Consider the following 15,606-nt stretch of genomic DNA (forward strand, 5'->3'; position numbering starts at 1 on the left):
CTAAATAACTTCATCCTTCATACATAACCACACATTTTCCCATAGGAATTACAATTAGACACTCAAAATTATCTACAGACCCAATAATACATATTTGCAATCCCTGAAACCAGTAATGAACTCATGGCTCCCATAGCCTACTGCTTCAACAAACACAAGTTAAAGTAAATGTCCTCACATATAACCACATTCAGCACCCTCAAGGCTTACAAATACATGGATTCATCTAAACTCTACATGTATACACAATCACCTCACATTTCCACCAACTAAAAAACATTCCATAATATCCAGGCTCTAGAAAAAACACCCACTATTCAAGTATCTACAGTATATGCCCAAGCCCTCACATACTGCTGGTACAGTTTGATGTGCACATGAAAAAGACTGAAGCTAGATGCTGACCTCAAACCATTCAGTAAAATTATCTCCAAATGGAGAAAAGACCTAAATAGGAGATCTAAAATTATTAAACTCTGTGAAGAATACATAAGTGTAAATTTTTATGATGTTTCTTAAATATGACACTGAAAGGACAAGCCACCAAAGAAAAATTTAATGTTGATTTTCCTAAAAATTTTGTGCCTCAAAACACAGCATCAAGAAAGTAGCAAGACAATCCATGGAATGGGAAAAATATGTTCAAATCATATATCTGAGAAAGGATCAATATCTTATTATTATATATACACACAACCCTTACAACTTAATCTGTTAAGTCAAAACCCAAGGAAACAATGGACAAAGAATCTGAAGAGACATCACTACAAAGAAGATATGTAAATAGCCAATAATCACATGAAAGGATGGTCAACATCATTATCCATTAGGGAACCGCAGTTCAGAACCACAATGCCATACCTCTTTATACCCACGAGGATGGCTGCAATTAAAAGGATGGATGAGAGTAAGATTTGGAAAGGATGAGAAGGGGAGGAAAAATTGTATAGAAACCTTTAAAATCCATTTGACAGTTGCTGAAAATATTTAACATAGGAATATCCCATAACCCAGAAATTCTGTTAGGTCTATTCCCGAGAGAGTTAAAAACAAATGTACATTGCAAAACTGTAAGCTAATGATCAAAGCAACAAACTTGCAATAGTCAAAATTTGGAAACAACCCAAATGCTGTTCCCTGGTACATGTATGTTAAAAATGTCATATATCCATATAATGGGATATCATTCAGCCATTAAAAAGAACGAAGTAAGAACAACAACAACAAAAAAACAAAACAAAAAGAAAAAGAAAAAGAATGAAGTTCTGTTCCCTGCAATCACATGGCTTAACCTTGAAAATCTTAAGCTAAGCAAAAGAGGCTAGAGTCAAAAGGCCATATAGTGTATGCATCTATTTATATGAAATGCCTGGAATTGAGAAAAAAAGTCGAGAAGCCATTGTGCCAGGACAGGATTGGGGCAATAGGGAGTGTCTGCTAATGGTTTATCATGTTCTTTTGATGACCGTGATAAAAATGTGCTAGCATTAGTAGAGATGGTTGAACAAGTTTGTTAACATAATGTAAAAACATTGTGCTGTACACTTTAAAACGTTGATTTTAAGTACAAGAATACTCTAAATATTGATATTTAGAAAGAGTAGATAGATAGATAGAGATATATTGGAAGTGTAGAGGTATATCATACAATGACTTCTGACTTATGACCCTGCTAAATTTACTATAATTCTAAGTAACACATCGCATATTCCATAGGCATTCCTATGAATACAATCATGTTGTCTGCTACTGAAGACAGTTTTTTTTTTTTTTTTTTTTACCATCTTTATTCATTTTGTTTCATTTTTCTGTCTGGGCCAGGAGGAGTGACTTGGAGCTCTGTACCCCAGAAAAACATGTCCTTAAACTTAATTCATTCTTGTTGGTGTGACCATTGTTTGTAGGACATTATGATGAGGTTACTTCTGTTAAAGTGTGGAAATCTGAATCAGTTTGGGTCTTAATTTTTTTTTTTTTTTTGATAGTGAAAATATACTTTTTTTTTTTTTTTTTTAATACAATAGCTGCCAGCAGTATACTGGTGTATGAGTGCCAAGAGAGAAAAGAAAATACAAGCTTTTATTTGCTTTTTCAAACAATTCTAAAGAAAATACTCCAATTTATAATAGCTTGGGGAATTGAATATTTTTTCCATGATAAAAATATAATTATGGTGGTCCCATCTTTTTTTTTTTTAAGATTTATTCACATACCATACAATCATCCAAAGTATATAATCCATTGATCATATTACTATCATATAGTTGTTCATTCATCACCTCGATCAATTTTTTTAACGTTTTCCTTGTACCACAAGAAGTGAAAGCAAGAATAAAAAAAAAAAAAGAGTAAAAACAGAGCACCCAAATTGTCCCCGCCCCCAACAATTCTTCCTTTAGGTTTTTTTTTGGGGGGGGGCGGTTCTTAATCTTAACTGTAGGTTTTATGGGGAAGGTAAAACAAAGAAAGAGAGAAAGCCACTAGGAGCAGCCAGAAGCCGGAAGTCAATGGAAAATAGAAGCCAGGACAGACTGTCATGTGCACTGACATGTGACAGAAAAAACAGGGAACAAGGATTGCTGCTATCCAGTACCAAAATGCCACAGTATTCTAATAGTTCATTGCCTTTATGACACCTTGGATTGAACTTGATTTGTACTCTAGTCTCAAAACAGTGAGCTGATGAATTCCCGTTTTTAAACCAACCCAATGCATGTTATTTACTTCATCCTAGGAAACAAACACCAGGCGAGGACCTCCAATACAGTATTAAATAAGAATGCTCCTATCATGCATCCTTGCCACGTATCTCATATTAGCAGTCTTTGACCACACACCTTAGAGGGTTTCCAGTTCATTTCCCCATTCATCCTAGACCATGCATTAATAACTATTAGACAAAGCTCACATTTACCATCACAGGCCTACAGTTATAATGCCTGTGGGTTCTCCAATGCCGTAACTCAACAGAATCAGAAAAATTTCATCCAGCGTGTCAAGAATCAGGACTCATCCATCTTCTTATTCCTGTCTGGTCCTCTTGACCTGATTTCTCTTCTTTCCTATTTCCTCCAGATCCCATGGAAAAGATTTGATATTTGGTAGAAAAATTGGGTTTCTGTGTTAGATGATAAATCAAATGCATTTGGGCATATTTACAGTGCTTTTCACAAATCCAACTCTATGATTGTATTGCACACATCCGAACAAACATACACACAGACTAGCACAACTCACAAACATGCTCACCCCAAATAACCACATACACACTCTGACCACCTGCCAGTTTTGAAAACACACACATATATTCCAAATGACCTACCTTCTACACATCAACACTAATAACACACACATACTCTGACCACACACAAATGCCGGCTGCACAAATCACATTCTCAAAGATCACACAGTGTTAATCTAACTTTGAATCAGACACAAACACTGGCAACACTTACACACTCTTCACATATTCTCCCAAATTCCTCACAATCATACATCCTGTAACCATAACAAACTACATAAAACACATACACACAGAGAATTGAAATGACCGTGTACGTTTTGATTATACCCAAACACTGTATTGTTATAAAATATAACCTAGTCTCTTCTGTGTGACATAGGTTCACCAGAATTTTCCTTAACTGGGGAGCTTTTCTATGCATACAGCCATTTTTAGGGGGAAAAGAAATCGGCAAAACTTCTTTATATGGGCTTAAGTCATAATTGGGGATCTAGAAGAAACCCAAGCGCATTATTTGATACTGATAGATCACTAGCTGTGGAGTGGATTGGCAGAGGCTGTTGAAGATTAGGATGAAAAGGCAGGGTAAAAACAACTTGCAGTACCACAGTGTGTAGTGGATAATGTAACTACGGAGAAATGTCTCCAATAAACACAAGATGGGTCTTGTCCTTGAACGTTTGAAAACAGATGTAGGAGGCTCTATATGTTTGAAACCCAGTACCAATGCAGCTCCATTACTGTGTGAATGAATGTAGAGAGCCACTCTCCATATCTATCTAAAACAAGTATGAGCTAATCTCTCTGGAAAAAATAACATCAATACAGTCTCTACCTTGTGTTTTTCACATTATCTGATACAAAATGAAAAAAAAAAGATTCTTTGCAAAGGCATGGATGGTGATCAATAACAAAGAGAAAAACAACATACCAGCAATGAATAAGAGCTCCAATTTCTCCGCATCCTCTCCAGCTTTTGTAGTATCCTTTTTGTTTAATGGCAGCCATTTTTATTGTGTCAGATGATAGATCATTGTGGTTTTGATTTGCATATCCCTAATAGCTAGTGAAGATGAACATTTTTTCATGTGTTTTTTTAGCCATTTTGTGTTTCTTCTTCCGAAAAATGTCTTTTCATGTCTTTTGCCCATTTTATAAATGGGCTGTTTGTACTGTTGTCATTGAGTTGTAGGATTTCTTTATATATACAGGATATCAGTCTCATCAGATATATGATTTCCAAATATTTTCTGCCCTTCCCCTTTTTGGACAAAGTCTTTTGAGGCACAGAAGCTTCTGATTTTGAGGAGTTCCCATTTCTCTATTTTTTCTTTTGTTGCTGTGGTTTGGATGTAGGTCTAAGAAGCCACTTCCTAATACTAGGTCTTGAAGATGTTTCCTACATTATCTTCTAGGAATTTTATGGTACTGCCCCTTAAATTGAGGATTTTGATCCACTTTGAGTTAATTTTTGTATAGGGTGTGAGGTAGGGGTCCTCTTTCATTCTTTTGGTATGGATATCCACTTCTCCCAGCCTCATTTGTTGAAGAGACTGTTCTGTCCCAGTTCAGTAAATTTAGAGACCTTATCAAAAATCGGTCTACCATCAATCTGGGGGTATATTTCCAAACTCCCAATTCGATTCCATTGATGGATATGTCTATTTTTGTGCCAGTACCATGCTGTTTTGAGTACTGTGGCTCTATAGTAGGCTTTAAAGTCAGCAAGTTTAAGTCCTCCCACTTCGTTCTTTTTAGAATGTTTTTAGCAGTTCAAGGCCCCTTTCCCTTCCACGTAACTTTGATAATAGCTTTTCCAAGTCTGCAAAATAGGTTGTTGGAATGTTGATTGTAATTGCATTGAATCTGTAGATCAGTTTGGGTAGAATTGACATCTTAACAACATTTAGCTTTCCTATCCATGGATATGGAACATTTTTACACCTCTTTAGGCCCCCGTTGATTTCTTTTAATAAAGTTATGTAATTTTCTGTATAGAGGTCTTTTTAGTCCTTGGTTAAATTTATTCCTAGGTACTTGATTTTTTTAGTTGCTATTGTGAATGGGATTTTTTTCTTGACTGTCTCTTCAGTTATGTTATTTCCGGTGTACAGAGACATTACTGACTTTTGTGCATTAATCTTGTATCCCACCACTTTGCTGAATTAGTTCATTTGCTCAAGTAGCTGTGTCGTCGATTTCTCAGGATTTTCCAAATGTACGATCATATCATCTACAAATAATGACAGTTTTAGTTCTTCCTTTTCAAATTGGATGCCTTTTATTTCTTTGTCTTGCTGGATTGCTCTGGCTAGAACTTCTAGCACAGTGTTGAGTAATAGTGGTGACAGTGGGCAACCTTGTCTTGTTCCCTATCTTAGGGGGAAGGCTTTCAGTCTCTCACCATTGAGTACTCTGCTGGCTGTGGGGTTTCATATATGCCCTTTATCATATTGAGGAAGTTACCTTCAATTCTTACCTTTTGAAGTGATTTTATCAAAAAAGGCTGCAGAATGGTTTTTCAGCATCTGTTGAGATGATCATTTGATTTTTCCCTTTCGATGCATTACTGTGTTATATTACACTGATGGATTTTCTTATGTTGAACCACCCATGCATGCCTGGGATGAACCCCACTTGGTCATGGTGTATGATTCTTTTAATATGTCTTTGGATTCAATTTGCAAGTATTTTGTTGAGAATTTTTGCATCTATATTCATTAGGGGGAGTGGCCTGTCGTTTTCCTTTATTGTAGTATCTTTATCTGGTTTTGGTATTAGAGTGATGTTGGCTTCATAAAATGAGGTAGTGTTCCATTTTCTTCAATTTTTGAAAGATTTTGAGTAGGAATGGTGTCAGTTCTCTTTGGAAAGTGGTAAAATTCCCTTGTGAAGCCATCTGGCCCTGACTTTTATTTGTTGGGAGCTTTTTGATAACTGATTGGATCTCTTTGCTTGTGATTGGTTTGTTGAGGTCTTCTATTTCTCAGGTCAGTCTAGGCTATTCATGGTTTTCCAGGAAATTATCCATTTCATCTAAGTTGTCTAGTTTGTTGATGTGCAGTTGTTCATAGTATCCTTTTATGTTTTTTAAACATTTCTTCGGGGTCCATAGTAATGTCGTCCCTCTCATTTCTGATTTTGGTTATTTGGATCTTCTCTCTTTTTTGAATTTGTCAGTCTAGCTAAGGGTTTATCAATCTTGTTGATCTTCTCAGAGAACGAACTTTGGTTTTATTTATTCTCTGTTGTTTTTTGTTCTCTATATCATTTCCGCTTTAATACTTGTTTTTTCTTTTATTCTACTTTAGTGCAATTTGCTGATCATTCTGTAGCTTCAATTGTTCAGTTAGGTCTTTGATTTTAGCTCTTTTCCTTGTTTATTGTATGCATTTAGAGCTATGAATTTCCCCCTCAGCACTGTCTTCTGTGCATCCCATAGGTTTTGATATGTTGTGTTCTCATTTTCATTCATCTCTATATATTTACCAGTTCCTCTTATAATTTCTTCTTTTACCTGCTGATTGTTTAAGAGTGTGTTGTTTAACCTCCACATATTTGTGAATGTTCTGGTTCTTTGGTGGTTATTGATTTCTAGTTGCATGACATTATGGTCAGAGAATGTGCTTTGAACAATTTCAATCTTTTAAAATTTAGTGAGGTTTGTTCTTTGCCTCAGCATATGATCTATTCTGGAGATTGTTCCATGAGTGCTAGAAAAGAATGTATATCCTGGTAATTTGGGTTGTAATGGTTTGATTCATTTATCACATTGTTTAGGTTCTCACTTTCCTTATTGATCCTCTGTCTAGTTGTTCCATCTATGGAAGAGAGTGGTGTATTGAAGTCTCCCGCTATTATTGTAGAAACGTCTGTTGCTTTCTTCAGTTTTGCCAGTGTTTGTCTCATGTAATTTGGAGCACCTTGATTGGGAGCATAAACATTTATGATTGTTAGTTATTCTTGGTGAATTGTCCCTATAATTAATATATAGTGTCCTTCTTTGTCTCTAATGACATCTTTGCATTTGAAGTCTATTTTGTCTGATACTAGTATTGTTACCCCTGCTTTCTTTTGGCTGTAGCTTACATGGAATATTTTTTTCCATCCTTTCACTTTCCAATCTCTTTGTTGCTGGGTCTAAGATGAGTCTCTTGTAAACAACATATTGATGGTTCATACTTTCTAATCTATCCTTCCAATCTGTGTCTTTTAATTGGGGAGTTTACCCCATTCACATTCAGTGTTATTACTGTGAAGGCAGTTCTTGAATCAATCGTCTTATCCTTTGGTTTTTATTTGTCAGATCTGTTTTTTCTCCCATCTCTCTTTTTTTCCCTTTAAGTTACCCTTACTGATAGGCTTCAGTTCTGTTCCCTTCTCCAGAACTCTCTTTCCTTTCTTTTTTCTCGGCTGGTAGAACTCCCTTTAATATTCTTGCAGGGTGGGTCTCTTGGTCAACAAATTCTCTCAGCATTTGTTTATGAAACATTTTAACTGTCCCTCAATTTTGAAGGAGACCTTTGCAGGATAAAGAATTTTGGACTGGTAATTTTTCTCTTTCAGAATCTTAAATATGTCGTACTACTGCCTGCTCGCCTCCATGGTTCCCGCTGAGTAGTCAGTAATTAGTCTTATTTGGTTACCCTTGTATGTGGTCATTCGCTTCTCTCTTGCTGCTTTCAGGAGTTTGTCCTTCTCTTCAGCATTTGACAGTCTGATTAGTATATGTCTCGGAGTGGGTTTATTTGGATTCATTCTATTTAAAGTTCATTTGGCATCTTTGATTTGCCTATTTCTGTTGTTTAGAAGGGTTGGGATGTTTTTCCCCAACTATGTCTTCAAATACTCTTCCTAGCCCTTTACTCTGCTTTTCACCTCTGGGACACAAACGATTCTTAAATTTGTGTGCTTCGTGTTGACCATCATTTCTGTGAGATCCATTTCAGATTTTTTGATTGTTTTTCACTGTTTGTTCTTTTTTTTGCATTTGCATTCAATTGTTCTGTCCTCTAGTTCACTTATTCTTTCTTCTCCCTCTTCAAATCTGGTCTTGTGTCTCTAGTACACTAATTTTGATTTGATCCACAATCTTTTATTTCCATAAGAGCTGCTATTTTTTATTTACTCTTTCAAATCCTTAATGTTCTTTTGGAGTCTTCTTGATGTCCTTTATGTCTTTAGCCAGTTCATTGAACTTGTTTTGGAGATTTGTGAGTACTTTGCTTCCAGTTCTGTGTCTCCTCTGGCTTTTAAATTTGGTTTAAAATTATCTTCTCATTTCTTCATGTGATTTATGATTTTCTGTTGTTGGCATTGGGGCATTTGCTTATCTTGATAAGGTTATTTTGGGATATGCAGGAGTATTTGATCATTAACCTGTAATTTGGCAGAGCTATACCTTCATGGATTGCACTTCCCTGTCCTACCAGCAGATGGCACCCATGAGCCACCTCTTATTCTCAAGCCAGCCCTGTGGGTGGGGGTGGGCCCTGTGCATTCGGAGGGGAGTCTGCTCCTGGACACAGTAGGTCCGCCAGTTCCCAGGGCTGCAAGTGGACCACTCGGGCTGTAGGGCTGCACATCTCACCCTCCAGCTCAAATGTCCCACATTCCCTGTCTGCTGTGCACCTGTGAGCCTCTGGGGTTGGGGAGGGGCTCCTGGCGCTTAAATGTGGCACCCTTGCTTCTCGGCTGTGTATGTTGTGAGCTCCTGTGGAGGAAGAGTGAATGCGGTCACAAGTTTTGGAGAAGTGTGGGTTGCAGGTTGAATCTTTTTTTTTTTTTTTTTTTAATTAAATTAAGTTTTATTGAAATACGTTCACACGCCATACAATCATCCATGATATACAATCCACTGTCCACAGTATGATAACATAGTTATGCGTTCGTCACCACAATCTGTCTCTGAACATTTTCCTTACATCAGAAAGAACCAGAACAAGAATAAGAAATAAAAGTGAAAAAAGAACACCCAAATCATCCCCCCATCCCACCCCATTTGTCCTTTAGTTTTTTATCCCCCATTTTTCTACTCATCCATACACTAGATAAAGGGGGTGTGATCCACAAGGTCTTCACAATCACACTGTCACCCCTTGTAATCTACATTATTATATAATCGTCTTCAGGAGTCCAGACTGCTGAGTTGGAGTTTGGTAGTTTCAGGTATTTACTTCTAGCTATTCCAATACATTAAAACCTAAGAGGTGTTATCTATATAGTGCATAAGAATGTCTACCAGAGTGACCTCTCGACTCCGTTTGGAATCTCTCAGCCACTGAAACTATTTCATCTCATTTTGCATCCCCCTTTTGGTCAAGAAGATACTCTCAGTCCCACGATGCCGGGTCCACATTCATCCCCGGGAGTCATACTCTGCTTTGCCAGGGAGATTTACACCCCTGGGAGTCGGGTCCCACGTAGTGGGGAGGGCAGCGAGTTCACCTGTGGAGATGGCTCAGTTAGAGAGAGAGAGGGCCACATCTGAGCAACAAAGAGGTACTCAGGGGGAGACTCTTAGGCACCATTACATATAAGTTTAGGCTCTCCTTTGTGGTAATGAGCTTCATAAGGGCAAGTCCCATGCTCAAGGGCTCAGCACATCAAACTGCCAGTCCCAGTGTTTGTGACAACATCAGCACCAGTCCAGGTGAGGATGTCCAACACATCCGCACCTTCCCCCAGATCCTCGGGGCTGGGGAGGGGGAGGCTGTAAATATATTTTTTATTATTGCAGGTTGACTCTTGCATAAAAATTATTGTTGAGTTAGGTTAGGGGACTGCAATTGTGAGGGTCAAGAAAAAGGCCTGGATGATGAGAGTAGGCATTCATTAAGTCAACAAATATTTTATGTGCCCTCTGGGTGCTGGGGATACAGTGATAAGCAAAACTGAGAGGCCCCTGCCCTGGTATTTACAGTCTGCTGATGGAAGACCCAGTTAATAAGCATTCAAATGGTATAAGTGCTAGGGGTGGGTGCTCTAGTAGTACATATATAGCAGGGACTTCTAGTCAGCCTAAGGGGAATCAGAAACTTTCCAAAGGAAAGCTCAGACTTGAAGAATAGAGCATAGAGCATAAAAGGGGGTGATTGGTAGAGATTTAGTTGAAAAGGGAAGCAGGATATATAGGATGAGAAAGGCAGTGGGAGTGACACTAGATTTATGTTTTAGAAGAACTATTTTTGTTGTAATGTGGAGAATCAATAATATAGAGTTGAGAATTGAAAGTGGAGAGACAGAGTGATCAAATAGTGTTATTTATTAAAAAATAACCAATGATGATAGCATTTATTAAAATGACAGATACTGGGAGGAAAGGAGCCAGTTGTTGCATTTGAGGCATTAGGACATTGTGATAGTTTTTAACCAGTTGAGTATAGATATGGACCTCAGAGTGGATATCTTTGAGAGGAGACCTATATTTGGATTGGGGTAGGGTGTATAAAGTGAGATGAGTAGAGGTCACCAGACCAGGCTTTGAGGATTCAGAGATTTAGTGGTTTGGTGGAAGAGGTTGATTGAGCAAACCTTCAGAGGTCCTGAAAAAGTAGAATCAGAGAGGAGGGTAAAAAACACAGTTTAACATCCAGAAGCCATTGGAAGAGTGTTTTAAAAGAATCTAGTTACTTTGAATTCTCAGGATCTGACCACAGAGGGTCATTTGTAAGAATTTTAAAAAAGAGGGTTTTCAGTCCACCTCATTCTTCTGCTAGGCACCTTTGAGCAGGCCACAGCCTGTCCAGTCCTACACAGCAGCCCTGTGAAAGCTGCTGAGAGAATGAGTAAGATGAGACCTGAAATATAACTTGGATTTAGCAACCTCGAGGTCATAGTTGGTTTTGCCAAGTGTGGTGGGGCAGAAGTTGGATCATTGTGGGTAGAAGAGCTAGTAGGTGAAGAAATGGAAGTGGAGAGTATACCAAATCTATATTAGTTTGGCTGCAAAGCAAGGCAGATTGGTGGAGGGGCATGTGAAATTGTTAAAGTTTTCTGTTTTTGTTTGTTTTTGTATTTTTAAAACAGGAGACACTAGAAAAGTTAACATGTTTACAGGGAAGATTCAGTCAGGTGGGAAAAGTAGACCCTACAGGAGAGACCCAAGAGTATTTGAAAAGTCAGTAGAGGGTAGAAGTAGATGGAATCCTGATCAAGAATTGGGTGCAGATGTGTTACAATATATTTCTTGCTGAAGTAGAATTTAGTAGGGAGGTAGGAGAGGGAGAGTTTTCTGGGGTTTGAAGAGAATGGGGAGGGCCTGGATAGTACAAGTAGAGAGTGGGAGATAAACATTTGAGGACTTGGGAGTGGTGCTTACTGATGGATGATGGATAATTGGGTTTCTCCAGGGGTGGGGCTTTGCTAGATTGGTGTGAGGAAAATCTTAACGGAAGTTAAGGCAGTTGGTAAGAGTGTTATTGAAATGATAGACCATGAATTCTAATCTGGTTTAAAGAAGGAAGTGAAGAAGGAACTCAGATTACAATGGGTTGCAAAGTGAGTGAAGGCAAGAAAGAAAGACTTTTCAAGAGATTTGGTTGCATAGCGTCCTGACAATTAGAAGTAGAAGGAGAAAGGGAGTTAAGATTTTGTTTTTATAAAGGAAAGACTTGAGAATGTTTATATGTTGATGTGATGAACAGTAGTAAAATAGGAGACTCTTCAACATGTAGAAGAGCAACAGGGAAGAGACCCCGGATGATGGGGGCACATGTGGGTCCACAGGACAAGTAGAAGGATTACGGTATCTAGGAAGTTTAGTTGTTCCATTAGGCTAGGATGGTAAGAAGAAAGGCTGTGTATACAGGTGCAGGTAAATTTGTGGAGTTATTGGAAGGAAGTTGCAGACATTATGATGGAGTGTTGAAGAACCTGAAAGTCAGACAGAACAGGGTTTGAGTTCTGCTTTGTCTTTCACAACCTGTGGAAACTTAGGTCAGTTATGGAGCCTTAGTTACCTCTACTGTAAAGTTGTACTTAATAGGATTTTGTTGAGGACTAAGTGAGATAATCAATTTATATAAAATGCCTGGGGAAGTATCCTGCACTTGGTAGGAACTCAAAAATGTTCTCTCTCTTATTATATTGAGAGTGATGTGGAATGGTTTCTATTTTCTCATGAAGCTGGAGTTTTGAAGGTCAGACTTTGGGGGAAGGAGAAGGTGGTGGAGTCTGGGTCTCACAAGGGGCAGAGAGTTAGAAAGCTGTTTTGAAAAGGAGAGAATACTGGGTAGAGAAACAAATGGACATCATTGAAGGTCAAGTTGCAGTTACAGGAAAAGAGTAATGGGCATGATTTTGGCTTGGGATGGTCCAGATTTGTTTTATTAACTTGAACTTACTGTTTTCTTCTATGGGAAGAATTTTATATAATGAAGTCCTTAGAAATTTTTTCTTTTATCATCTACATTTCTCCCTGAGCCCCTCAAATGAATATTTTAGACATAGACTCATACTTTAGAGTAGTGTTTCTAATGTGAAAGTGATGCACACAGGGTCCAGGATTATACACAGTTTCACCTTTTCTCTTATCCGTTATGAAAGTATATCTGAATCCAGGTGAGTAAGAGATGTACATGAATAACCTTGAAGTTATTTTTAAAAGGTAAATAATTTTCAAGTGATAAATCAACAGTGTGGAAAACTCACAGCACGTCCTACAGCTGCTCTGTGACAGAGAAGCTTTAGAAAATAAATGCATTCCCACCTGGTTACCGTTAGTGCATATCTCATTTCCTGGTTGATATCCATCACAAATTAGTTATCACCATAAGAGTGATATCCCTTAATAAGGCTAGAGAAAAACAACTTTAAGCAAGATGATGCTTATTCCAGTGGCACCACTTTAGGGGGGTGGTGTTTGCATCAAGTCATTTTGGGGTGCTTAACAGAAATGCTTTCTGATGGGGAATTCCCTGACTTTCATACTTTCCAGAGATGGCTCTTTTTTTTTTTTTTTCCTTTCTTTCTTTAAAAAAACAAAAAAAAATACAAGACTGGACCACGATACCACATTTAGCCAGGAGGAACTAAGCCCCTACACATGGTGGATTGTTGATGTGTGGTTTGAGGATTTGGGTCATTCAAAATGAATGACTTCTCAGATGTATCACATTTTCTGTATGTTAAGAATAGGTAACTAAAATGAACTATAACTATATTTGCATGTGATCTGTATGCTACAGTTAACATTTAAATTCCTTTATATACTAAATTTTTTGGTTTCTACCTTGGAGTAAGCCTCTCTATTCCCCAAGATACAGAGTGGCTTTCCATCTCAATTTTTACTTCAACATATGTAACCCTAGGGGACCATAGTTCAACTAAAAGCACCTAACCCATGAATGATAATTGCTTCATGTTTGAACAACAAATGTTTTAACCCGCTGTCCTCACTAATATTGTAACTACTGTCTTACAGATTGACTTGATGCAAAACATCACAAAGGCTCCATATTATACAGTATGCGATTTTTGAGGTATGAGCTTTAGAAACTTACCTCTCATGTGGCATGTACATCAGGCTTTAACTTGAGTTTGGTAATTTTGGGGAAATTTATGCATTTCTTTTTTTTTTTTTTCCTCTCTCTGTAGTATTTTTAAAGTATTAAAGGGGCTGTGGAAGTATTTTTGCATCCTTGCTAGGATTCTTAGCCTTGCTAGGAAACTTTTTTTCCCACTAAATTGAGACACTAATTCTGGTAGATGATAGCTTTTTAGTCCTTGTAACTAGTTTAACATTTATGTCTGCTACTCTGAGTTCAAATATGCATTTTCTGTTTTGTGCCTTTGATTGCCTCATTTTAAATGCCCATTTCTGTTCTTTAACCGTTTTCTGTTTACTGGGCTGGGATGATTTTCTTGTTTGTGCCTATAGCTTGACTGATTTTTTTTTTTTTTTCTTTAATTTTTGGAGGCCTAAGCAGGCTAGATATTATAAAAGTAAAGATTTCATTATAAATTCCGAACCATTTTGTGCTTTTAGGTTCATTCACTGTACTTATAACCTGAACCTTTTAGTTCTGAGACAGCAGTCCCACTGTAGTGAGTTTTTTTGGTGTATTTCTGCAAACCTAAATTGTGAAAAAATAATCTTGGTGTTCATAATTCATGGGATTTAAAAACCTATATTTTAGCAAATTGGGAAGTCCCTTCTGGTTTTATTGAGTTTAGTTTTAAACAGAAGCTTCTTAGTTAGAAATGGATTTGTTGGTAGCAGTAAAGATTGCTTAATTTCTTTAATGAAGAACTTAGAATCAGCTGCTATATATTCAGTGTAAAAATTTATTTTGATTATACTTGTACTCATGATCTTCCATATATTAATTGTCTAGTGGACTGGAAATCTCAAGTTTATTTTGTAGATAGTTTATCGTCATAATAACTTTGTATACTGTGAGCTAAGTGTTTCTTAAGAATTCATTATCTTATTTAAGCTTTTCGCAACCTTACATGTTAGATAGGTATTCACATTTTACACAACAGACAACTGAAGCTTGGAGATTAAGTAACTTATGCAAAGGCACACATACCTTTTCAATGATGGAGCTGGGATTTGAGCCCAGATCTTTTTTTAAATCTGTATTCTCTGCTGCCTTATGTTTACTACTGTGTCACCAGAAAATGATAAAAGTATTTAACTATTAATTGTAAAGGGTAATATATAGATACAATGAAAACAGGAAATGAAGGCATGCTGAAATATTTGTAGACTTCAGTTATCTTGGTATTACAGAATTAGTCGTTTGTTTATTTTATTCATTCATTTACTAACAGTCTACTTTTCCAAGTTCCAAGTTTCCTAACAGTCTACTTTTTAACAACTTGGAAAAGTATTATACAGATGAGTACAGATACTGTCAGAAAAGCTTATAAGCTCTCTTGCTTTATTTTTTTATCACTCCAGAAATTAATGATTTATTATAGTTTATTATAGATGCACATTTAATATGCTATTTATAGATGTGTGGTGAATGTCTTTAAGTTAGCTGAAAAAAGTTCTCATGTTCCATTTAATGTTAGGTTAAATGCTTATAGATTTAGTATACTTAGAAAATATCTTTATAGTTTTTTTTTTGAAATTTCAGTTTTATTTTTCATATGTTGGAAGTACTGAGCTTTGACTATCAGTAAGTGAACTGTGAATCTTAAAGAAGATACTCTGTTATGGAGTGGAGACTTAGTTATTTTATATGCTGGGCTTACTGAATTTTGTTACCAAGTTTCAAATTGAGAGCTGTTCAGAGCAATTTAGACTTATGCCAGTTAGATATCCAAATTCAATTTGACTTATCTGCATTCTGTATTAATAGTTGTTGCAATAAATACAGACCAAGGTTTCGGGCTGATTGAGCCCTACG

At 37.0% G+C, this 15,606-nt stretch overlaps 1 protein-coding gene across 3 annotated transcripts in view; it reads left to right on the forward strand.

Moving 5' to 3' along the window:
* SMG1 (SMG1 nonsense mediated mRNA decay associated PI3K related kinase) overlaps nucleotides 1-15,606 on the forward strand; it is a 143,434-nt gene that overhangs the window by 22,076 nt on the left and 105,752 nt on the right. Inside the window, exon 2 of one of the 3 annotated variants that reach the window (XM_037815433.1) lies at nucleotides 13,668-13,725. The exons of the other annotated variants lie outside the window; for them this stretch is intronic. Coding sequence (XP_037671361.1) covers nucleotides 13,712-13,725 — 14 coding nt within the window. The 5' untranslated portion in view covers nucleotides 13,668-13,711. The remainder of the gene's footprint in view (nucleotides 1-13,667; nucleotides 13,726-15,606) is intronic. 3 annotated transcript variants of the gene reach the window in all.

This window comes from Choloepus didactylus, chromosome 21, assembly GCF_015220235.1.
Source record: "Choloepus didactylus isolate mChoDid1 chromosome 21, mChoDid1.pri, whole genome shotgun sequence".
NCBI lineage: Eukaryota > Metazoa > Chordata > Mammalia > Pilosa > Megalonychidae > Choloepus > Choloepus didactylus.